The 25,018-nt window shown below is 36.0% G+C and overlaps 1 protein-coding gene across 7 annotated transcripts in view; it reads right to left on the bottom strand.

Moving 5' to 3' along the window:
- Window positions 1-25,018, bottom strand: part of LOC135773430 (uncharacterized) — a 161,083-nt gene that overhangs the window by 8,670 nt on the left and 127,395 nt on the right. For 6 of the 7 annotated variants that reach the window (XR_012337326.1, XM_065282992.2, XM_065282990.2 and 3 more), the window contains one exon: window positions 3,022-3,066. Coding sequence is in view for 4 of the 7 variants with exons in the window: in XM_065282992.2 (XP_065139064.1) it covers window positions 3,022-3,066 (45 nt within the window). In the remaining 3 variants the exon portion in view is untranslated. Of the gene's footprint in view, window positions 1-3,021; window positions 3,067-3,153; window positions 3,550-25,018 lie in introns of those variants that run through there. The other variant, XM_065282993.2, reaches the window with a different exon arrangement.

The following is a 25,018-nucleotide window of genomic DNA, read 5'->3' as shown; positions in this document are numbered from 1 at the left end:
TTTACTTCATGTCATGCAAATTTTTCGCTCAAGCTGAATATTTTCAACTTGGGCGAAGAATGGTTTGAGGCAAATAGTGCGTGTTTCGCGGCAAACGCGCCAACCATATCGCGCCATTCACATCACCCCACGTGAGGACGCATCTGATCGCATCTTTGCATTGACTTTGTATGTAATCTACTCGCGCAAATCGTTGAACTCGCATCTGGTGTGAACACACAGTTACACTGAACTTGGAAATCTGGATTATTTACATTGTCAGAAAAGAAATCAAACTGCAACAATGATTGCTATGATCTTGTAATGATATTGAAACTGAAATATTTTATTTTTAATTCCTATATAGAGAAAAGACCCATATGTGCTAATGCTATTCATGGGGTCCAGCTCAGCAATGAAAGCTGGCCTCACACAAGAAGATTTTCCCTCCCAAGAATTATATTTACTTTTCATGTTGACAAGCGTGATCACCTATAGGGTAACGAAAACTATAAACTGCCTGAACATGTAAACTTCACTTATTCATAATTTTATGAAATATATAAAGTTATAGTGTGATAATAATATGTTTATTCAAAGTACTGTTATTTATTTTTGTAATTAAATTATTTACACATTTGTCAGGAAAATAGCCTTCTGACTCAGTGGCCACAACTCAAAGTGGGTGGAACCAGGGCAGGCCCACCCGGGTCCACCCGTAGCTTCGCCACTGCTGCCAGCAAAGAAAATAACTCTGAAACTGGATTATTGACATTCCTGAACAATGGATCACAAACAGTCAGCATCAACACTCAGACTATGCGTCCCAACACGCTGCCGGTTCACAGGCATCCCCCATTGTAAACCCTGCTGACACATGACTATATTGCAAAAGCATCATACGCAATATTAAAGAGGAACAGGAAAAAGGCTTTGGGAACTTCGAAACCCTGCTCTCCACATTACCTGTGATTCGAACACAAAGCGCATGCTACTTCCATCTGGCATAGGTTCAACAGATGCATCATTACATTTTTTTTTACCAGGTAACCACCTACATCTCTGTCTGGTTTAAAAACGGCTGGGAAAGCCATGCAATTGATAGTCAAGATAGTCAGTGTTTCTGCCATTGCTTCCTTCTTATTTTAAATGTGAGTTTGTCTGTCCAGAGATTACTGTATGTGTACACCAAAAATGCAACTACTGCAAATGACTAGATACATTAGCCTACTTCAGAAATCTTTTAAGACAAAGCAATTTATTTAGAAAATGTTTTCAGTTGTTTCAAATAAACATTTCAAATAAGCTAAACAAATGTTAAATTTGTGTTTTTTACCTTTACATATTATATTTTAAACTTTTATTAATTTGGATACATAACTGATAATAGGCTTAATATCTGCTTAAATTCAGTGACAATAACACTATGGTAGCTTTACAGTCACCAATATCAATGCTGATTCTAAGGAGAGGCTTTTATCAGTTTCATCATGCAATTGTTTTTTACAAGACATCATTTTGGCAAGCAAAAGAAGGGAATTCCCTTCTAGGGAATTTCACAGGGAACCTCATTCAAGTAAGAAATCCCAGAGAGGAGGTGGCTTGTTATTTGTTATTGTTTTGATAGGTGTATTACGCATGATTCGACGTCACGAGCTGAGAAATGTGAGGGCTTCGCAACACTTGTTTTCAGCACTCACTTTCTCATCAGTTTAAGACACACCCCATTTTCTTATTTCTCAGAGACCATAAACAGGCACATCACTCTCATTTCGCTGTTGCGCACGGTTTTGATAACGCATTTGTGTTGTATTATTTTTTATGTCTGCACGTGGCACATTTTCTTGGAAAAACGCGCTCTAAGTCAGTAGACATTTAACGTGTACGGCTAAAATACTGGGATCGTCTTTTCTGCGCGCTGCAAATAGTAAGATGAGTTCAGTTAACGTTACATTTCAACCACCTTTGGACAGACAATTCAATGGGAAGTGTCCTATTCACCCTACTTTCCCGTTGGATATAACATCACAATTTGAACCACCTTTGGACAGTCACATCAAATGGAAGTGTCACACTAACAGATACGTTGTATTTACCCGTTGGACATAACATCAGAATCAAACAGCTGAAACTTGTATTAGAAATGTACTTCCAATGCGAGACAGCGGAGGAACGTATTTGAATTTCAGCCAAATACAGTAAATCCGCGTAGTACGCTATTGCGTCTCCACAGCACCCTGATCAAGCTCCCCGACTTCATGCTGCTTGTCAGTCAAATGTACTTCCAATGCGAGACAGCGGAGGAACGTATTTGAATTTTAGTCAAATACAGTAAGTTAAGTCCCGTTTACCGCGTAGTAGGCTACTGCGTCTTCATCCCCCTGATCACCTAATCAAGCTGCTCGATTTCATACTTACAAGCGGATGACATCAACGTAACGCGAAAGCGATACGAAAGCAAACTGATTCGAATAAACGTTCAAATCGCTGTCGCGGTACTTCGCTGTCAAACTTCGAACGGGCTGCGCAGCGCCACATGAAGTCGAACGCAAGATTTTACCCGCAGACAGGCGCGTGATCTCTCAGCGCGTTCAAGAGAGCCTCCGCCTCCATCCGTATACAAGCCCCATTCAAATTGTGTTCAACTTCACGAGTCGCTAAGCAGACCGTTTAGCCGTATGACATCATGACATACTGCGGCTAAAAATAGCCACATAAACACAAACGAATCGTAAACTAAATAAACTTTTTTAAACAATAAATTTACTGCAAATAATTTAAAACGCCAACCAAAAGCTTTAAGACTTAAAAATTAAGTAAGTAAAGTAAAATGAATGAACAGAACAATTAGAAAATTATACATTAAAAAATAAACAATGAAAACAGACATTCATTCTTAAATTATCTTGTGTCTGTGATCAGCAGAACTATTGATAATCTCCATCAATGATTTAGTTCCCCAATGTCTTAAAATTACAACAATAGCTTACACAATAAATTCACTATTACCTGCTACCACATCTAAAATATAAGTTTTCTTACCTTGTGCAGAGAATGTAGCAAAGAGGCACAAGATTGTCACCAAAACTGTAAGTAAGAAAGAAAGTACTTAAATATAAAACAGCAAAAATCCACATTTATAAAAACTACTTTAAAAAAATCAGGCTGTCATACTTGATGTGCAGAAATTCATTGTGCCCACAAAGATGAACATAAAGAAATTAACACTCACAAGCAAATGGATGGCAATTTATGTAGGCTACTAAACCCGCCTCTTCACCAATGAATAAGTTTGACCAATGATGAGAGCAATACAGTTTATCTAACAGCTGAAAATGTGCCAAACTTTTTTACCGAAAGAATGAATGAAGACAATTTAGCACAGATGTTTTGAGTCTCTACTGCATCTTAAGAGTCATGTGAGAAACTTTGTCCTATTCCTGCAGAACCTCTAAAAACCACCAATAAACCTATCATAACCAAAAGGTAGTGATGTAATCAAAATGTATTTTTAATATATTTGGAGGTTCCACAAGTGTAGCAGTTAAGGAACCACATCTAGTCCAATAATCTTTTTATTTTCCAGTCTGCAGAAAAAACACTTTTGTTTTTTTAAGTCTTGCATCATACCCTTTCAAAAAAAAAAAAAAAAAAAAATCTTGAGAATGATGCAACACAGAGGCAAGACGCAACATTAATTTAACAAATCCATTATCATATAATGAAATATAATCATATAATTATCATATAAGTATAATTTCATGTCTATTTATAATTCAGTTAGAAATTAAAAACAATATGGAAATGAATAATTTGTAAGATTAAAACCAGGGATTTCCCCATGCCCTTAGTTGGGGTGGGTTTGGTTTGAGTGGTTCGAACAAACCCACCCTCACTGCCAAAGGTACAGAATTTAAGTCAGTTTTTTAAGTGTCCTTTTAAATTATGACAGAAAATCAGGGCTTGACAAAAATTATAGCCTGATGATTGGGCTATTTCATCATGAAAGCTTATCATTTGCACATGTCAGACATTGTCAAATTAAATATTCAAGGAAAGAATATTTCTTTGAAAAGAGATCTTTCAATATGCTTCTCATGCGCTGTTTGAGACATTTCGCCCATGACCGAAACACACAGAAAGCCACATCTCACTTGTTCAGAGATGGGGCAAATACTTCAAGAGACAGCAGCAGGGGCGGCTTGTGGGTTTGTGGGGTCCTAGGCAAGATCATAAAGATGGGCCCCAATGGTAGCACTGTAATTCTGTATTCATGGTATTTACTGAATTGTCATGTTTGGATTACTCTCATTTTATTTTAATATTAAATCTTTATGGAGAAGGGCTCAATGCAAAGGGTTTTTCTGCTGGTCTGGTCAGCTGCTTTGCTTGCCCTGCCAACATTTTCACTGGCTGCACCACAAAACTTTTACACATTTCAAATGTAAAATAACACTGCATAGTCTTCACTATGTGAAAATCTATGTAACCACATTATATACTCCACCAACCTGTACAAAATCATACTACGACTGCACGGATGTACACTTGCAGACAACAATACGGAAGCGATACAAATGAAAAACAAAAATAGAAATCATGGTTGTTTAAAATGCTTTTCAAATGTTGTAATTCTTAACAAGTGCAACTCCAGCAACATATAAACTAATACAAGATAAAATCAAAACATACTGTAACATCCCTTCACAAATATTGTCATGACAGCCGCCAATAAACACTTAATAAACACACAATAAAGACTTTTAAATGATGTCACGTAGTTAACCAACTAAGACTAAAACACTAAATAAAACTCTTAGTAAAACAGGGCTAAATGCAAAAACAAGTCTTACCTTTTGTCGCCGTGCAGTTTTTATTCCACAAATTCAAAAATGCGCGGAAATAATAAATACAATTCACTTTGACTGCGCTACAATTTCCCAGTGGAACAGAACATGATTATTTATTCATAGAGAACAAATCATATTCATAGTCTGTTTGAATTTTAAAACAAAAAAATGATTTGTGAAAATAAAGATTAAAAACAGCAGCAGTCATCATGAGACCTCCTGCAGCGGACTTCAAGCTGCGCTGCAAGAAAGAGAGGCTGATGACATCAAAGTACCGCGAGGGTGAGTCGAGAAATCATCGGAAGAGTTTGCTTTCAAACCGCTCTCGCGGCACGTTGATGTCATCCGCTTGTCGGTTCCTTTGTTATAGGATGAAGTCGAACACACATGTAAATTATCCCTATTAGTGATGTACCAATGTTTATATATGGTCTACTGAAAATATTTAAAATGATCTTTAATGAGCATCATTATAGCCTGTTGATTTCTGGTGTTTTGTCTGAATGCAACTGCCATACCCTGTTATCCGCAAACGCCGCCCCTGGGTTGAGGCCTGCGATAATTAAACCTCCCAAATAAAAATGATCTAAACTACCGAAGCACCATGTGATTCTCCTTTAATGAATGTGTTAACCTTCGACGCAACACATATAATTATGATACAGAATAAGAGAAAACTTTAAAAGTTTCACTTTTTGGAAAAAAAGAACCTCCCTCTACCACTAGGTTGGCTATGGGCCTGTTCCTGTTGCAGGATGTTTGTCTGATGGTTGAGTCACCAAATGTTTCTTGATAATATAGTAATCTGAACTTAGTGGTAGGGGATTGCTTGCAAGTGTGCAACCTTTCATGAGATCATTCTGCACAGAACCGTTAACAGATACAAGGGGAGAACAAAAAACAAACAAACCTCTGGCTTTAGATCCACCTTAAATCTTAATTCTTTTGTAAGTGGATTTATAAAAGATTTTTTTTCAAAAGCTTGACTCATTGCTTTTCCTCTCCATGCTCTAGCACAACAAACTTCACATATCTTTTCAGCATGTTCATTGGTAAAAGTAATCACACAATCCATTAAAGTTCAGGGGGGAAAGCGTGGGTAAAACATTGCAATTATTTATGGCAAAGTACAGTATTATGACATCCTGGAACTTTTCTATAACTGTTTCTATATTTTGCTCTATTAGTAAAACAATACAACAAGATACACTTTTGTTGTCCCCTTGGGGAAATTTTTCTTGGGCAATAGTATGTGCTGCATCTTTAAGGTTACACAGTTAAGAAATCACATAACATCTCATGATCACATAGTTATGAAATCACATATACCACCTCAAAATCCCATAGTTCAGAATCGCATAAACCACCTCATAATCACACCAAAAGGTAATTTTGGCAGCCTAAATGTTTAACATCTGTATTGTTTGCCTGCCGTTGTATTTTAGTTGGTCCGTGTAACAGGTGTACAGCACACTGAAAGGTCCACAACTAAGCATCACAAAAGAAACAATGTAACACAGCGTAAAAATGAAAGCAGGGTCGGAGTGGGGCCCATTTTTTATCAAGGATTCTAATGTCCAAGACCATCCTATCTTATTTCTGCACTTTGTAGACATTATATTACTCATGTTTCCTCTGATGAACATATTTCCGTGCATTTATACACCTAAAATATGCAGGTGGAAAGCACACAGAACAGTACAGAAAATGGTGGCCTTTAGAAGCAAAGAAAGTCTGTATCTCTATTAGATTGTTCAAAACAAAACAAAACAACAAATACAAATACATAAAAATAATACAATAAAGTGAGTCTTATTGTGTATACTGCTGTTTCATCTTAGAGGGACATTTCACTTTTTTGAAAATATGAAAATTTTCCAGCTCCCTTAAGTTAAACATTTGATTCATATTGTTTTGGAATCCATTCAGCTGATCTCCGGGTCTGGCGCCAGCACTTTTAGCATAGCTTAGCACAATCATTAAATCTGATTAGACCATTAGCATAGTGCTAAAAATAACCAAAGAGTTGTTTTTCCTATTTTAAACTTGACTCTTCTGTAGTTACAGCGTGTACTAAGATGAAGGAAAATTAAAAGTTGTGATTTTCTAGGCAGATACAGCTAGAAACTATACTCTCATTCTGGCGTAATAATCAAGGATTTTTCTGATGTAACATGGCTGCAGGTGGTGCAATGATATTACGCAGTGCCCGAAAAGTAACCAAGGGGACTATTTTCAGGCAGTGCGTATCAGCAAAGTCCTTGATTATTACGCCAGAATGAGAGGCAGCAGTCTCTGGATGTCGCAATTGTAGGCTGCATACATCATTAAGACTGTCTAATGTCAGAATATTAACAATTATACAGTGTAATATTATTCTTAATCAACCATTAAGAATGTAATGCTCAGTTAACTTAAATATACCAGGCTTGATGATGTATGCAGTCTGCAAATGCAACCTCCGGAGGCTGCAGCTTTTGGATTTAGAAGCGGTCCAGATCACATCAACCGAGCTGATTGCACGGCAGGCCAGAACAACCGTCAGGCCACCGGGAAATGTCCCGGTGCTCCAGATGGCCAGTCTGCCCCTGTGTGCTAAACACAGATAATTAGAGCACCCGTTTTGGATAATAAGGCAGTTAGCCATATGAGGAGCATTAGCTTTGTGGGAACATGACATAAATCAACAACCATTTTTTTTCTAGGAAATGATTCCCTGCTTTATCCATATTTGGTGCTTAAAACCAGTATCTGACATGTGTTTCTCTCTCATCCCTCCCTCCATGCTTAGATACAGTAACTGAAAGTCTACTGTACCAATCCATGTTTGGGGTCGTTTTTAAGGTCATGATGCAGTGGGAGAAAAAGTCTAATTTCTTTACAGTAACTTGAATTAAGTGAACGAAACCATCTAGAACTTAAGGTCTACACTCTTTCCTGTGTGTTTTCCCAAAAGGAACAACAGAACTTTTTTAACTATGACATCTGTTTGTCTCTTCAGATTCCAAGAACCCCAGCAACCAAATTCTAATTTGAGACTTTTATAAGTTTTTAGCGATGTCCCAATTCAAAGGGTGAAGGACTCGGTCTACAAAGGACGCAGCCTTTGAAGTCCACTAAGAGAGCTGAAATGAGCTGGTCTAGCCTAGAGAGGATCCATATAGTTGCATCATCTACTGTTCCCCCCGCACGACTCCTGTCAGCGGGACACAGCAGAGACGTGTCTTGACTTTTAAAAATATATATTTTTTTGTTTTTTAGAAAATATGACAAATTGATAATTATAATAATCAATACACAAATATACAAATTAAAATGCAAAACATAATATTAATACAAAACATAATTAATAATACTTGTTAATAAACAACAAGCAAAATCACAAAATTCTCTGGAATACATTCTTCGTTCGAAATGGGACACAACTTTTGTCTCATCTGTTTTTTAATCAATTTTTTTATTGTTGTTTTGATACCTTTTAACTCACACAATGGCTAGGACAAACACTCAGCAATTACAGTAGTAAGGGAAATCTAAATAACAGACAAAAAAAACTTACATACAAAACATACAAAAAGGTAAAGAAATAGGTATAATAGAATATAAAAACTGTTCAGTTACACTGAAGTGTAATCCACAGAAATAGAAAACATCTTAAACTTTTGTCTTATCTGTGTATAAAAAAAGGGTTGGCAAAAGAATCTGTTGAGCATTCTGCAAACCTACAACTTTGTGTGTCTATCTATTGTGACGTATAATTGAATCTGAAGCAACCTGAAACCTGGTGAAATAAATTGATTTTCTTTTGTGTTTTATTAATGTATCCTTCTGAGTTAGCAACTAAGTACCTTAAATCTGATTTTACCAAAAACATGTGTCCATGATATGACCAAATGTGATGACTCAAAATCTAACCACTTCCATATTTCTACTGTTGTAAGTGTATATGACTGTGACTAAACAAACTGCTATTTGAGCAAGCAGGAGGCAGACAGAATTGTTAAACCCAGGCCAGCACATTTCACGATCCGAGATTCACAAAAAAATTCTTAAGACAAAAAATAAGATAAATTATAAGAATGTCGTAAGAATGTTCCTAAGTGCAATTCTTAAACATTTCTTAAAAAGTTCTCAAATATTTACTTAAGAACATCTTAAAATTTTGTCATAAAGAAAACACACCCACATTTTGGGATTTTGGCTTATTGACCGTATCCTATTACTCTGCTCAAGTAGCAGTGTTTCTCCTTCTGAGAATATAGTTCCCAGTATGTATACGCTTAAAAGATGGCTGTGTCTCATATAACCTTGTTATTTGTATACGGAGTGACTATACAAATCACAACACATAAATAGGAAAATTTTCTTGTTATTTTCTGACTTACAGTATTGGGAGCAGTATGCTAGCTGGAGCCATTCACTTCCAGTCTTTGTGCTAAGCTAAGCTAGCAGGGGCTACATCAGACAGAGTTACAGAACGCAGGGAGATGAGAAAGGTATGTATGGACTTATCTAACTCTGGGGGATACGATGTATAAGCTAAATTCCCAAAATGCGTAATTTATGCAAAATGCATAAATTATTCTAATAATTATTCTCATTAATCTTTTTACCACCTTGCTAACGCGATATATACTACATAAATGAGCGATGTGTTAGGACTAGACAATGTTATTCATTGTTGTAACAGAGGCCAGCTAGTTTATGAAGGCGGTGGGATCATTCCTTAATCTCCCAATTGGTCTGTCATGTGGGTTGAGCGCTCTGGGCCCTTGTGTGCTTCACTCTACTCCTCCGCACACGCGTCCACCTTGGGTGAAGTGTGCTCGGGCTTTCGGAGCGCTCGACTCCCATGACAGACTGATGACCAATGGAATTTATCATTAAACTAATCTTTGTGAAGTAAACAAATTAAATTGCCATTTCTGACTAAACAAAACATGTCACATTTAAAACAATCAAATTAACTTATAAAACATCTTACATTTTGAGATTTAAGACTACTGTGAGGCATACCTGTCAACACTCCCGTTTTTCCCAGGATTCTCTCCGCCCACCCTCCCGTTTTGTTATTTTTTCTGGAAAACTCCCATAATTTAAATGGCCCTACCTCGTTATATGAATAATCACATAAATATATTATTCCAAGGTTGTCCAGTTTCCAGATCTTGTATGAAACGCATCCTACTCACACAATAAACACATCATTTAAATTTGAACCCATTTTTGACAGCAACCTTGCAACCTACAACTCGGTTGCGCTGTTGATTTCTGCGCAGGTAAACGGTGTGAAGTTGAATCAAGCATCACTTTTAAAAATGGTATTAGAAGGCTCAGATAATGGTACGGCGAAAAAAATATATAGCTGCACATTTAACAACAGCTGGACGGAGGAGTTTAATTTCTTACTTACTGTGAATCAACATCGGCAATTCCCACATGTTTGTAAAGTATGTCGCGTTGATTTTAGTATCGGACATGGTGGGGAAAAAGACGTGTTTTTTTTTTATAAAATTGTAACAAGTTAAGCTATATTAAATTGTTAGGGTTTCCTAAAGTGAAACATATGAGGAGGCATTGAGAGGTTGCTGAAAGTATTGCATTATAATTTTTAGCGCTATAAAATCGAATGCAGACTGTCACTCTTTGCTAACCCCCCCAGACCACCAACACCCCCCCCCCCCATGAGGTCTCCCCCGGATTTTGGAATCCAAATGTTGACAATTATGCTGTGAGGTTATCTTAACTTTAAGATGTTGTTTAAGACAAGAATTTGAATTCTTCTTATTTTATTCTTAAGAACATCCTTAAGGAAAAAAATAAGAACTCTCATAAGAAGCTTATTTGAGAATACAAAATATTCTTAACTTTTTTTCTTAAGCTTGAATTTACGAAAAAAATGGCAAGAAAATATTTTTCTTCTTAAGAATGTTTTGTGAATCCCCATGGTCACTAATGAATAACCAAAGAATTAATACAAATTAGCATTTGTACATAATTTGGTCCAAATTTTCTCAAATTATAATTGGATTTAAACAAACAGCAGAGTCATTTCCGCCAGAAGCACTAAGGAGGAAGGACATAAAAGGCAGAGATATCTGAACCCCCACAACTGGATTCCTTTATTGAGTCAATGGCTGGTTAGAGAATGTCTGTATTGTTTTTGTTGTTAAACTGTTGGAATGGGGGGAAGGGGCTATATTTTTGGATTTACTTATCTGAGAAATTATTGTTATACTTGGATTGAAGGCTATCTGATAAGCTCCACTTGTAACAGAAAGATAAAAAATCCCCAAATGATGTAATGTATAGTGAACTACACTGTTAGGTATGTGATCCCACAAAATCACAAGTTTACCTGCTAAATTTGTCTGATTACCTTCTGTACTGTACATCAGGTGTTTAACATACCCGCAGTGTTTTAGAGGCCCATCCCGCATAGCACCTATGCATCAACAATAGAGGAAAGAAAGGGATCTTTTAAACAGTTTATAAACAGTGGACAAATTTATAAACATGACAAAAAATGATAAAAGTGATTAAATTTCCCAAAGTGAAAAAAATAAAATATATAAAAGCTAACATTCACTGTGTAAAGGACGAGAGCCATCTTTTAAGAATAAATCAGAAATCATTTGTATGTCTGATATACAGGGTGTGATGTATGGGGTAATTTCCCAAACATATTTTTACCATCAATTCGATTTAGATAATATCTTTTCTAAACTTTCAACACTCCAGGAAAAATAAAAACAATAAAAGCAACATAAAATAAGGTAATACTTTTTCTGTCAAGTATAAATGTGACAGTTTCTTTCAACAGAACAAACACTTCAAAAAAGCTACTTTTTAACACACAGCTTCACAATTTGCTTCAAAATTCAGTTCAAAATTGAGTCAATAATTGCCCCAAGTTTTGTAAGACTGCACACATTTTACTGTCTGATCCTTAAAAGATGTGACTTAAATCATGTTCTCTTAAATCATAAATCATGATTTTGCCTTGGATAAGTACACTTGAAGATAGGATTCCCCATACCACAATACATTTTGATATATTATTTGTGTAGAGAATACATAACAGAGGGAAATCCTTGTGGATAACCAGTGGAGGATCAAAATATTTGTTGGCTCAACACTGTAACAAAACTTCTTTAGAACAGTGGTTCTCAAACTTTTTCCGCGTGCGGCCCCCCTTGTGTACTGTGCATTCCTTCGGGCCCCCCCAAAGAAAATGTATCTAAAATTTAACATTTTAATTAAACAAAACATATTAAGTTATACAATGTAGTGCTGTTGGTTAGTAGCTTTATATCTTTTTAGGTTTAATTACACAGAATTTCATGATAAATCAATGTGTTTTATAAATTGTCATAAAACTGGGGCCCCCCTGGCACCATCTCGCGGCCCCCCTGGGGGGCCCGGCCCCTAGTTTGAGAACCACTGCTGTAGAAATTAAAGTATTACTGGGTGTTACTGGCAACTAGCCAGTATAATTTATGTTATAACAATAATTTATGTTATTTACTGGCAACAGATTGTTCAAAGTTCATTTAACAGCAACATGCTTTACATTTTGTTTAACTTCACTATATTTGCAAAGTCAATAATTCATCCCACAATTCAAATACAGGGTAAGATAAAAAAATCAATTAATAAAAGTCTAGCACGAGATCAACTCCAAGTGACTTAACAAGTACATTTAGCCAAGTGACTGTGGCATCTTTTACTCCTCTCTGTGGCCATTAAGCAAACTACATGGCAACAATTCACATGTTCAGTTTTCTTTTAAAACTATGACGTTACGTGTTTTTTTTCAGAGCATCAATCAAAACCTTGTCTACATGCTGTGCCTGTAGAGACTTACGATACAAAAAATGGAATGGAATGTTTGCCACAAGATTCAATTAAACGCCCACAGGTCAATAACTCTTATTTACTCTGAGAGGAAGCTGTTTGCCGCATCCTGGTTTATGTTCAAGTGCCAACCATTCTCATGTTTATGACGGAAACTGTAGGGTTCACACTTTTTTCGAGATCACTTTCATGACAAGCATTCTTAAATTCTTAATTTGATACAGTATAGCATTCGTTTAGTCACACTGCATAACAGCTCCCTGTATATAAATAAAATCTTTGTGTTCTTTGTTGATATATTAATAAAGTGCTGTATATTAATGATTCAATTATTAATGATTGAGACTATTCATTATTTATATATATATATATATATATATATATATATATATATATATATTAACAGTATTTAAGTTTATAGTAAAAACAACTTTGTGTCAATGTGATCAGAAACTTAACTCTTTCAAAACCAAACATTTCCAGGGAAGCTTAGTCTACTATAATAAAACGGTCAACTTGTGGAAAATCTTTTTAAATAATCCTTTAAGGTAGCTTTTCGCAATAAAATAAAATTTTTAAAATTAACTCAATGCCCTTTCGGGTGCCAATACTACATGCGGATAGATTGTGACTGCTAACACCTGTTGTATATACCTTATTTTCGAACGCAGAAGTAAGTAATGTGACATATTTCCTTTTTTTTTGTGCGAGACTTCCGTTTTAATAGCCGGCTGATAAAAACAATGTCGTGGGAGCACACACAAAACATGATTAAAAACAGATATTATGGTAAATATTCCGATTGCCTGATATAGCCTATGGTATAAAGATATATTCAATAATTTTGTGTTGTTGCTTAGAGTTAATGGGTCTGCGATGTGCAATTATAAAAGCACTGAGGCATACCATTTCCATGTAAAATATGAAAGTCAGTCAAGTGTTTGTACATGAAAGAATTCCACACTTTTTTTAACCTTTTTCATGCGTATGTTAAAACTGTCCCACTGGAGTGAGGTTTTATAAACTGCGATTTTTAATTGAGTGTTATAATGTTTGAGTTTCTATGGTGACACATCAAGCTTTTCACGTTAATGTGGCGCTTCCCCCTTACAGTCAGCAGCAGTTTCTTTCTCATTCAATACATTATAAGTCATTGGAATAAACCATATTAAACATATTAACCAATTACATTTATTCAGTATTTTTTTTTCAAAATATTATTATATTGCTTCTTACGGAGGTGAGACATGGGCAGGTAATTTAGGAAATTATTTGCTTTTTCATTTAAAACATAACAAAAGTACCCGGACAAATACATTTTTTCTTTATAGGACTTTTTCCTCATAATTAAATCAGGATTTTTTTCTCCTAGGAGTATTTTTCAACCCCTAGGGAAGTCATTCCCAACCACTGTGCTGCGGCACACTTGTGTGATGTGACCAGTTGTTTGGTGTGCCATGGAAAATGACACTGCCACAGTGTTTGGAAGAAGCACTCGAAGCTAGCAACAAGGTTACTGAGTTGGTCACAGCTGCGTGTGTCACTGTCATCAATTACAGCCAGGATATAATTTGTGTTCATCAAAACAAGATCAAGTTTCCCATTAAAAGTGAAAACAATGTTTAATACTGTATAATATTCTAGTTTAACAAGTCATTTAAGCATTGCAAGACAGGTTTGTGCAGATCTGTTTACTTATTGTTTATCAGATGGTTATTGTATATATAAATATATAAATTATATATATAAAAAATTAATTAATTAAAAACTTTGTTTTATATATTCTGTACTGTTAGCACATTTTTGTTAATATTTGGCAGAATAAATCAGCATATTTGTTGCATAGTTGTTTTTGAACAATTGTTGTATTGTTTACTGGCAGTTTCTATAACAGGTTTACCGGATGGATGTGTGGATACAAATCATGGGTGCGCATGCCCCACATCCACATTTGGCTCTTGTGCGTGGATTATGGCCAAAACAAATGTTTGGTAGAGATTTACTTGTAGCTTGTAACAGCTGTTATGGCAACCCCTAAATACAAAAATGATGCCGGTCTTTCTGGATTTCAAAATAAACGTAAACAAGCCAGTCAAAACCGCACACTCGTGGCAATACGACTACCATCAGCTTTAGTGGCTTAACAGAAGTCTTAAACAAAACAAGCTCAAATATGGCGGTGCCCACTTTTTCATAAAAAATACACATGGGAAGATTATTACTTAGCGAGTTTCTCTATTTTAAAATGGTAAGGTTACCAGGTACATTTTTTTCAAACATCCGATCAATGAATAACCTTAACATGTCTTGAGCATTGCATTTCACAAAGTGAAGCTGCTTGTTCACAATACATAATTTCATGTCTCAAAACTGCATCCATGAACCTGGCGCTTTCTCCTAACTTCATTTTAGCCTAAAGGAAAATAAGAGAGTTGTGGACAATAGTAAATATTCTTTATTTACATCATATTTTCCAGATACAATATGCTATATGTTATGATGGAAAATATTTTTATAAAAACACCCTATGGTGTTAACACACCCAGTACACAGACATGATTGAAAATATTTTTTAACATTTTTAAATAAAAACACCTTGAGGTGTTAACACACCCAGTGCACAGATATGTAAAAAGGCGACAGTCTTTCTTTTCTGCATATTTTGTGTCTTAGACACAGTCTAAATAACTGAGACAGCCTGCATCAAGCTAAACCTTACAGACAAAAATGTCTGGAAACTTCAACAAATGCTAATCAAAATGGCACTGTAAAACATTCTTCCCAGGTTTCTTTTGGGTGTTTACCGGAAACACCCAAGCTATCTGGCCAATTCAGACATACCCTTAAACCCTCCACCCTTCAGTATGATTTTCTCATATTTTCACACAGTATTAAAATAAATAATAGAAAGAGAAATAACAAAACAGACACACAATCAGAAAACCTTATTACAAAACTACAGAGTTTGGTTATCCTAATGGTCCATAATCCTAATAGTCCATAATCTGGCAGAACTGTATGTACAGTGCATCACATTGTCTCCACAGTAGTCCAGGGTGCGTCCGAACAAGAGCTTGGGAATTTGGTCAGAAATGCAGTTCATGCAACAAATGTTAAAGCGACCCAGGGTGTCAAGATATAACGTATGCCACTTTAACTTCTGAACGACTGTAGTTTTTCTTGTTTTATACAGGGGAAGCCTTGAAGATTATTTGAAAAGGACTGGAGGAAAAACACAGATAGATGAGATTAATAAAGATCATCAACTTAAATCATAGGAAACCAGGATTTACTGCTGTGTTCATAATCTCAGTGGCTTGGTATATTCAGGAAATCTGCAGGCTACTCAAATAAATATATTAAACACACACACACACACACACAAACACACACACACACACACACACACACACACACAGGCATTTTCGACTTACATTTTTTAGCTGTGCAGCATATTAATGGTATTTGCATGCATAAACATGTGGGTTATGAGAAAAATGTTTTAAAAGCAGATCACACATACTTTACGTAGAATCATTGTGTTGCTGTTGATACGGAAAAAGACACACTTGTGAAGCGTGTTTAAAACAAGCTTAGCCATTTCCTCAGTAACTCAAGATACACATTACACATGCACTCGTGAGAAATCCATGATATATACTCTCTATATAGGATTAGAATATTAGTATTACAATATATGTTTTTACAGATGAGAAATCTGAAAAAGCCTTAACACTGAAATCTGTAAAATCTGGCTAAATAAATGCAACAACAGAAATGAAGCATTAAATGTAGTATTTAAAAAAAAATGCAGTCTATAAGACCTACTTGATTAAAGCATGTGTCTTCTTAGTGAAGTCTATAAGTAGAAGATGCTATGCAGTTCTTCTCCTGCCGTAGATAAAGAAAATGGCAAATAATATTCAAAATATTGAGAAAAACTGGGGAAAGGGGAGGGAAGACGGAGAAACCCAACCCTGCTCTAGATCAGGTTTTGACCGTTTATATGCAATTGTTAAAAAGAGTTAAATGTTCCGACAACAAGGAATTAGTATATTAGTACGGTAGAAAAGTAAAAGAGACTAAATAAGACAATGCGGAAATACAGCTGGAAGCTGTATAAATACACCTGATATCCTGAGCATATCATGAGTCCTCTTTAAAGCACAGAACAGGACGTGCATTTAAAAGAGCAACACCCGTGAAACACAATCATTCAAAATATTCTTTATTATCATGAAAACACGTACAATTTGAAGAACAGCCATGTAAATATGCTTATAAACATTTCCTTGAATAGTGTTTTGTAATGGTACTTCTTCTGTGGTGCAAATGGCGTTTCGGCGGAGAGCGCCCCCTGACTTTTAGATGTGGCGGCATTTTACCGTAATTCATTAAAAATCATTAATTCAGAAAACGCAGCTTTTGAGTACCAGGTGACCCCAAATTGGTTATGTATACATATAGGAAATTTAACAATACTTTCATTCAACCAGTCTTAAAAACGGAAACCAAAATTGGCAATGAGCCAATCAACACTGTAAGCCGAGTTTGAAAAAAATGTGACGGCAATGTGGGGAATCAGGGTTGGGAACGTTTAATATTTTGAGCTTTAAGTCCTGAGGTGTTTTAATTTTACAGCAACTATTTAAAAATTTGTGTCACTTTCAACCGGTCGGTGTGATTCCGCTAGACTCGGGGGACAGCTGAAAAGTATTTTCAACATATATATATATATATATTGTTGTTAACACGTAGCATACAAACGTTACATGTATATTTGGCTAAACTTGTATGTGCATACAGTACGACAACATTTTTAATTGAAAGAAAGAAAGGCTCCTTCACATGCACCCTTCAAATCCGGCCTTCGTTTCCCCTGAAGATTCAATGCATGACTGTGACATCTCGGTATTTTAAAATAAACATTCAGGACTGTAGTTAAATAAAATAGTATATTTTGCAAATTAAAGGTCCTTGTCATCGTTTTATTATTATAAATTATGTTTTAGTGATGTGAATTAATATTAATTGCTGCTATATTTAGCATGCTGCGATTTACATTTGTATATTTCTTGTATGATACACTGTTGGGTAGGTTAATCTGCATTAATGCGTCATATTTTCTCAAATAAAATAAATAAAATCTGGCTCCATATTTATTTTTAAAAGTCTGAAAAGTCTCTGTTGTTGTGTCCCACTGACAAGCGTGATGGTCAGGAACAGCAAGCAACGCAACTCCCCCCCGTAGGCTAGACCGTCAGTTTGCTTTGTGGACTTTAGGGGCTGTAGCCTTCAAATACAGTGTCTTCCCTTCAAAGTCGATGTCCTGAAGGATCCAGCCCCTGAATTGGGATGTGGTTGTAACCACTAATGCTGGGTACACACCAAAAGATTTTTTACGTATTTGAAATGTGATAGACCACATACATGAGGATAAAAAATCCTAGATTGAACCGTTTTGGTCCTATAGTGTGTGGTGTGCTATAATGTGTCAAAGACAGCATACCACACGAACAGATTTACAACCAGAGTCTCGACTGTGAACACAGGAAATCTCGCCAAATCTTGCGAGACTTCAGAATAAGCATGACGGACGATATGCAGGAAAAATTTAAATGACAGTGTTTGGAATCATTTTCACAGAAAATTCAAGGAAAAAAAGGAAAGGGTTTGGCGTGAAGTTGTGAAGACAGCTGGAACATGAGAAATTGGCTTAAAATCAGCCGATTATCTTTTGGTGTGTACACTACCCAGCATTAGTAGAATTTATCCAGTTATTACCAATGAAATAACTTACGAAACAAACTTTAAAGCAACACTATGTAGTTTCCATGTAAAAATGACTTACAGCTCCCCCATGTGGTTGAAAAGCGCAACAGTGCCTGGTATCAGACACTCTTCTGCAGGCAGGGGGAGGGGCGGGGCTGTGTTTCCTACCCTCCACCGCCACTTTCAGAGTGTGCTTGTAGCAGCTAGGAGGCTGCTCAGGTTGCAGCAACAGTACAATTTGTCCAGTTAAAAGTTGTTCTATCACTGAAATTATTTTAGAGACATTATTTAAAGGTAAAAAAAACTACATAGTGTTGCTTTAAGGTCAAAAAACTGTGTTGCTTTAACATGATTAAAGTTTAAATGTGTATTTATAACTATAAATGATAGGGTCTTAATAGAGATCTTAAGATGAAAGAGGTCTTAAGAATATAGGTTTGAAAAATGTACAATACAAATTGTTCAGTGCCATCTAGGAGTACAGATTGTGGTAAATATTTGATTAAAGCGGTCCTATTATTCTTGAGTTCTTGATTATTCTTATTTTTCTTGAGTTGAATATTTTCAACTTGCACGAAGATGCATTTGAGCGTATTCGCGTCTTTGCATTGACTTTGCATGTAATTTACTTATGCAAATCGTTGAATCCACATTTGGTGTGTACCCCCCCATATAAGCGTACAATGCCAGACACAAAGCACAAAGGCTTATGCTGAATGATGAATCATCAGCACCCACTTTATCAAAACAACCTGCTGTTTATGGACCACCAACCTGTATGTTTTATTCTTTGATGATGTGTTTTCTAATAACAATTTGAATTCTTACTTTTTATGTTATACCAACACTTTAAACAAAGAGCAATGCTGTTTGGCTCCACTAGCCAGTTAGCCCAAGGCAATTTTTACCGATTCAACTCAAACTTGTTTTTAAATCAAAAAGCAAACTATGAATGTTGATGTTTACAGGCATTTTTGTTCTCTGTGTAATATCCTACGGCTACATATAGACCCGTTTAGTGCCAACACCACATTTACTTCATGTCCCCAGCTGGAGGCAAAGCAAACTGAAAACTGGGGGCACCCAATCCAAATTGACATAAAGTCATCAAATGTAATTTTGGTTGTGTTAGTACAGGCTCCAGTTTTAAATATTAACACACACCTGTTGCCTCTTTCAAAGAAAAAAATGACGACAGCTGTGGTTAAATGCAATAACATGGCAAAAACCTCTTGAATTCTGCCAAAAAAGCATTTTTTTTCCTGAATGGTCTAAGGTAGGGAGTAACTTGATTTGAAGCAAAGCTATTTGATCATTTGAAAGTATTACGTGCTGAGAGCATTCAGTCAATATCATCATCTAATTTTTGATGGTGATCAAATTAATTTAATGTCCTTTAAATTATATATTAGGGGTGTAACAGTACACATATTTGTACCGAAACATTTGGTAGAAGATTTCTGATTCAGTGCACATGTGTAGCGAATGCAATCTTCACAGTAGTTAACAGTAGGCTTGTTTTACGTGCAGAATATACTTTAAATCTGTGGTGCAAGGTTGTGTTTACACTAGCAAGTTGGCATGGCAATTTCTGTTTTTCCCTCATGTTTTATTCTATTGTGTTCTTATTTATTTTATTTAACCAGAGTCGTATAAAGAGGGAGTTACAACACGCTTTGATCTCGCCGCCGTGCGGTCATGTGAATCATGTAATGTTCTACAGTTCCAAACCAAGCCAGGATGTCAATCTGTTTGCATAGGTTTTCAGCTATTTTAGGAAAATATTAGCTTGTAATGTGAATTGATTACTATACTATGTTTATAACTTTTTTACTAGGGAGCGATGGAAATAATGTAAATCAGTTAATAAAGATAAACAGTCAATGGTGACCCAAAGATAACTGTGGTTATCTATTGCCACTACAGCAACACAGTTTATCTTTAATTTTTGTAGCAAAAACATGGCTATATAAATGGCTATCAATCTGCTAAAAACATAAATCCTACACTTTTACTATATTAAAATCATAAAAAAGATCGCAGATGCGGTTATTTGTAACAGTGAAACATAACAGAAACACACTTAATTCATATTTAATTATATTTATAGTACACATTAAATGTTAATAAAATTATAGATGATTTTCGAGGATACATCACTCACATTACCTACCAAACACAAGCAGCATTGTGAAGCAGTGTGACTTTTTTATGAGCAGGGAACTACACTGCGACCATTACTATGAGCATTTATTAAAACAGAAATGTGCATTTTAAGAATAAGTTTTATAATGTGCTCTGAGCCTTCCACACGGTGAGCGTTCGCGTGCTTTCTGTTTCTCAATGAATTGGGTCGGTGCGACGCGAAGCAAGTGTCACATTGTATCCTTCCATGTGTCTGATCTTGAGCAAAGTTTTACCACTAGAGGTCTTCACGGAATACCCGAGACCCGTGGGGTTCCGGGTTATATTTTAAATTGTCAGTCAGTTTGGGGTCGGTCCTAGTTTAATTACTTCGGGTCCCAAGTGATTAATATTTTGTGTAAAGCCCGACTCGAGTCAATCGGAGAACGGCCGCGAGCGCTCCGCGTAGGCTCGAGGGCAGTTTCAGCATGCCTCCGGTTTCTATGGCGATCACAACTGGCTTTTGTTACCACGCGCTGCATTTTCTTTCTCGCATTTTTTATAATCTTATTATTAATAAACCATATATTTTGTTAAAAGTTTGCACAGAATATGCACTGCATTGCACTGAACGAGCAAAGCTCAAGCTGACTCAAGATATAAAAAATGCAAAGCTGTAAGTAAAGTCACCTGTCACCGGCACCGCAAGAAGACTTTTAAATCTAAAATAATGAGTGAATTAAGCTTTTTTTAATCGGTAAGAGAGAAATAGAAAGATAGAGCAGAAGCAGTACAAGTGCCTATCTAATAGAAATTATAACCATCATAACACCAGTCACATTTATAATATATAGACCTGCACTGTCTATTAATATACTATACATAGTATTGTATATATTGAGTTTGAATATAAAGGGGTCATCTAATTGCTTCATATATCAGTAGTGTTTTTGTGGTGCTTTGACAAACAGTGTCAGCTTTGTTCAAAGAAACTTTGGGGTGGTTAGATGAACAAACTATAATGTGAAATTACTATTAATGTTCAATAAATCAAAGTATTGTGTTGTGTTTATAGTTCTTTTTTTACGACATATGTTTTTGAAGTTTATGTATTTTTCATTTTGTCACAATTTCACAGAAGGTTTATAATAAGGAAATATCCACAACAAGCTAAGCTTATATTCTATATGTGTGTGTGTGTGTGTGTGTGTGTGTGTGTGTGTGTGTGTGTGTGTAAATTGAAATCTTAAGCCTACAGAAAAATGGTTTCAAAACACCATGCAGATCGAAGGCCGAGTAAAATCCTTGGTTTCAAGTTGGTTGTTAGTACGATTTCAGTACCATTTGATCTTACAGAAATTATATTATACCAAATATTATATTCTAACACCAAACAAAGTTTAAAGTTTGAGAACTTCACATAAAGTACGCTACAGTATCATCATGTAAACAGACTTGAAACATCAAGTGAGAGCCCAGAACGAATGAAAAAACTTAGGTTACATGTAACAAACTGCACAGTAGTCATATGAATATCTTCTTTATTTAGTTTGAGATGTTTTTGTGAAGAAATACAACCATATTTAGCCTATCTGCTCTGATGAAAGCCTGCTCTTCTGACTACAATAATGCCGGGGCTGCGGAGAAAACTCTGCTCCTTGAATATCTGGTAAGAACAACAGATGGATCTAACAAAAATATCTTATTTGAACATTAATGTAAACTGGCTTAATACCTTTTTGCTGACTGTGCAAAGTTACGAGCTTAATTAAACAACACTCTTTCCCAGCCATTGATGAGATAACTCGTCAATTAAGAGAAAACGCTTCCCTGCATTACTCAACTTATAAAACCCAAAAGCAACCCCTTAGGGTAAACAGTAACTATTTTAGCTTTCTGCTCAAAATGTTTTCTCTTTGAAGAAACCTTTCCATATTTTAGAGGTGATAAAAGAGAACAAATGAAGGTAGGATGAATTTTTTTTTTAAAGCAGAGGGTCTGTTTGATGTATTTGTTTATATATTTAAAGACTTTAACTGGTTAACAATCTTGTGTGTCGGAGCATGCTACACAAGTCCTAATCCAGGATGTTGTCCTGTTCAGACTGGACTCTTGCAATCTGCTGTTGGGCAGACTGCACAACCAAATCTCTACAGATGATCCAGAATGCAGTGGCAAGAGTGGTATTTAATGAGCCGAAGAGGGCGCATAGGTCATTACTGTTGTTCCACCGGTGTTCATAGGTCATTAGTTTCACTCAATGTACAAGCAAGAAATTAAGCTCTGTTTTTCGCACAGGCCTACTAAAGGGTTAATGGTGCCACACGGTGATCAACAATATAAAAAGAAAATATGATGCTGCACAAAAACAAAAAATGCATCAAAGCCAATGTTTTACCAATCTTTGGCATGCCCTACTGTGAAAAAGGTTTAAAAAAAAATCCAGTCCACTTTTTACTTTTTATATTAAAATTTTCCCCAAAATCAGTGACACACAGCTGCTGTTTCTTAAAGTCACGGATACTTCCTTGGCAGGACTGGTTTTTCCAAGTCACTTCCTTCAGAGGCTAGACGAGGCTCCTCTTTAGAATTTGGAGAACACGTAAATGGAACAGGCTAGCAAGTGCACGTCATTGCGTCATAACGTCAGTTTTGGCGCTGTGTGCATAGGATTGTGGGTAATTTGAGAGGGCAAAGAGCCCGAAGGATACACATAATGCATCCTTTCCTGTATATGGGATATTTTTTCGAACGAAGGACTCTGGATCCTCGACATTGGAACAGTCCTTCAAAGGATGTCGATGACGTAGCATCCTCCAAATTCTGGCTTCCGAGGATCATTCCTTGACATTGAGAAACAGCCAGAGTCAAGCGAGTGCTCATCCCAGCCTTCTTCTTTCAAGTTTAATGGCGGTTGGCAACTCGACTAAAAGGTGCATTACCGCCACCTACTAGACTGGAGTGTGGGCATTAGAATGACGTCAAAGGAAAAAGGGGAAAAATAAAATAAAGCAAATAAGTAAACCCTATCAAATTCTTTTACTTAACCCAGTTTTTTTCAAAAATAAAATTAATAAATTGTGTATTTTCCCAGATGTTTTCCCTGATAAATGCTCAAGTGTCATCCAGTGGGATGTTTTCCTATTCTGTACAATGTTGTGTTTAAACCAGTGTGACCTATTCTAAGACATGAGACTAACATCTCTTCCCTTGGGCTCCTTTCCTTCCTCATGCTTGTGGCTACTTGATTTTGTATACTTTATAAATGACATCCTGTATCCGCTATGTTCCAATATTCCTGCCACATTTTAAGTGAATGTTGCTTTATGATGGTTTTGACCTCTGCTCTACTTATTGGTACGTGCACATCTGCTGTACTGTTTCATGCTTTGTAGAGTTTTTTGCTAGCATAAACTCTACAAAGGAGACATCTTTTATTTTCTTATGAAGTGTGAGGAGCCATTTGATGAATGAGGTCTTGTCTGCATGACACTCTCCCAGATTGAATGCTTATTAATGCTGATAAACTGTCTGAGGCTATAACGACACCTTTGTTCTGATTTCATCACAGCCTTTGCTCGCATGACTGCATTTGTGCGCTCTGAGCAAAGGTGCGCGCTCGCAAGGATTTTTTCTGCGCGCGAATAGTGTTCTGTGAACACGCGAAGATGCTTTTCCGCACATGGATAGTGTTCTGCACTGATATCTGTCGCTTGCGCGTGTTTTTCATGCACGTGAGGTTTGTGTCTGAATTAATAGCATATAAATCTAATGGTTATTTGATTATTATTTCACCTTGGTGAAAAATTCTAGATTTTGAGGTGAAATTCAATACCTTTTAAGGCATAAATTTGGGAAAATGAAATTTTATCAATTTTTAATTAAGACTCTGCAGGTACCCTGAGTAAAATTACCTGTCTCTTTCTGTAAAAAAAATCACTTAAAGAAATAATAACAAAGAAAGCACTTCTTATCACCATGTTTTGACAATGCTTTCCAAACTAAAGCGCTCTGAACACTACAACTTTAAGGAAGTGTGCATGTGTGCTTCCTACCTACACTGTAAAAAAATTAAAGCAGAAATGACAATGTTATTGCAGCTGGGTTGCCGGTAATTTACCGTAGATTTAAATTTATGTTATTTACTGGCAAGAGTTTGTTCAAAGTTTAATAAATTTTAAATATTAACAAGTCTTTATCTTTACAGAATAAAACTATACAATAACAGCCTCATGCAAAGCATTCTGGGAACCAGAAATCATCATCAACCTTTTTCTGTTTTTTGCTTCAGATTTTGTTTCCCAGAATGTTTTGCTTGATGCTGTTTTTTTAGTTTTACTCTATAAAGACAAAGACTTGTAAATGTTTAATGTTCATTTAACTTTGAACAAAATGTTGCCAGTAAAAAACATAAATTAAAATCTACGGTAAATTAC

This window comes from Paramisgurnus dabryanus, chromosome 9 (assembly GCF_030506205.2).
Source record: "Paramisgurnus dabryanus chromosome 9, PD_genome_1.1, whole genome shotgun sequence".
NCBI lineage: Eukaryota > Metazoa > Chordata > Actinopteri > Cypriniformes > Cobitidae > Paramisgurnus > Paramisgurnus dabryanus.
The sequence above is the reverse complement of the archived record's forward strand: the minus strand, read 5'-3'. Positions and strand labels throughout refer to the sequence as shown.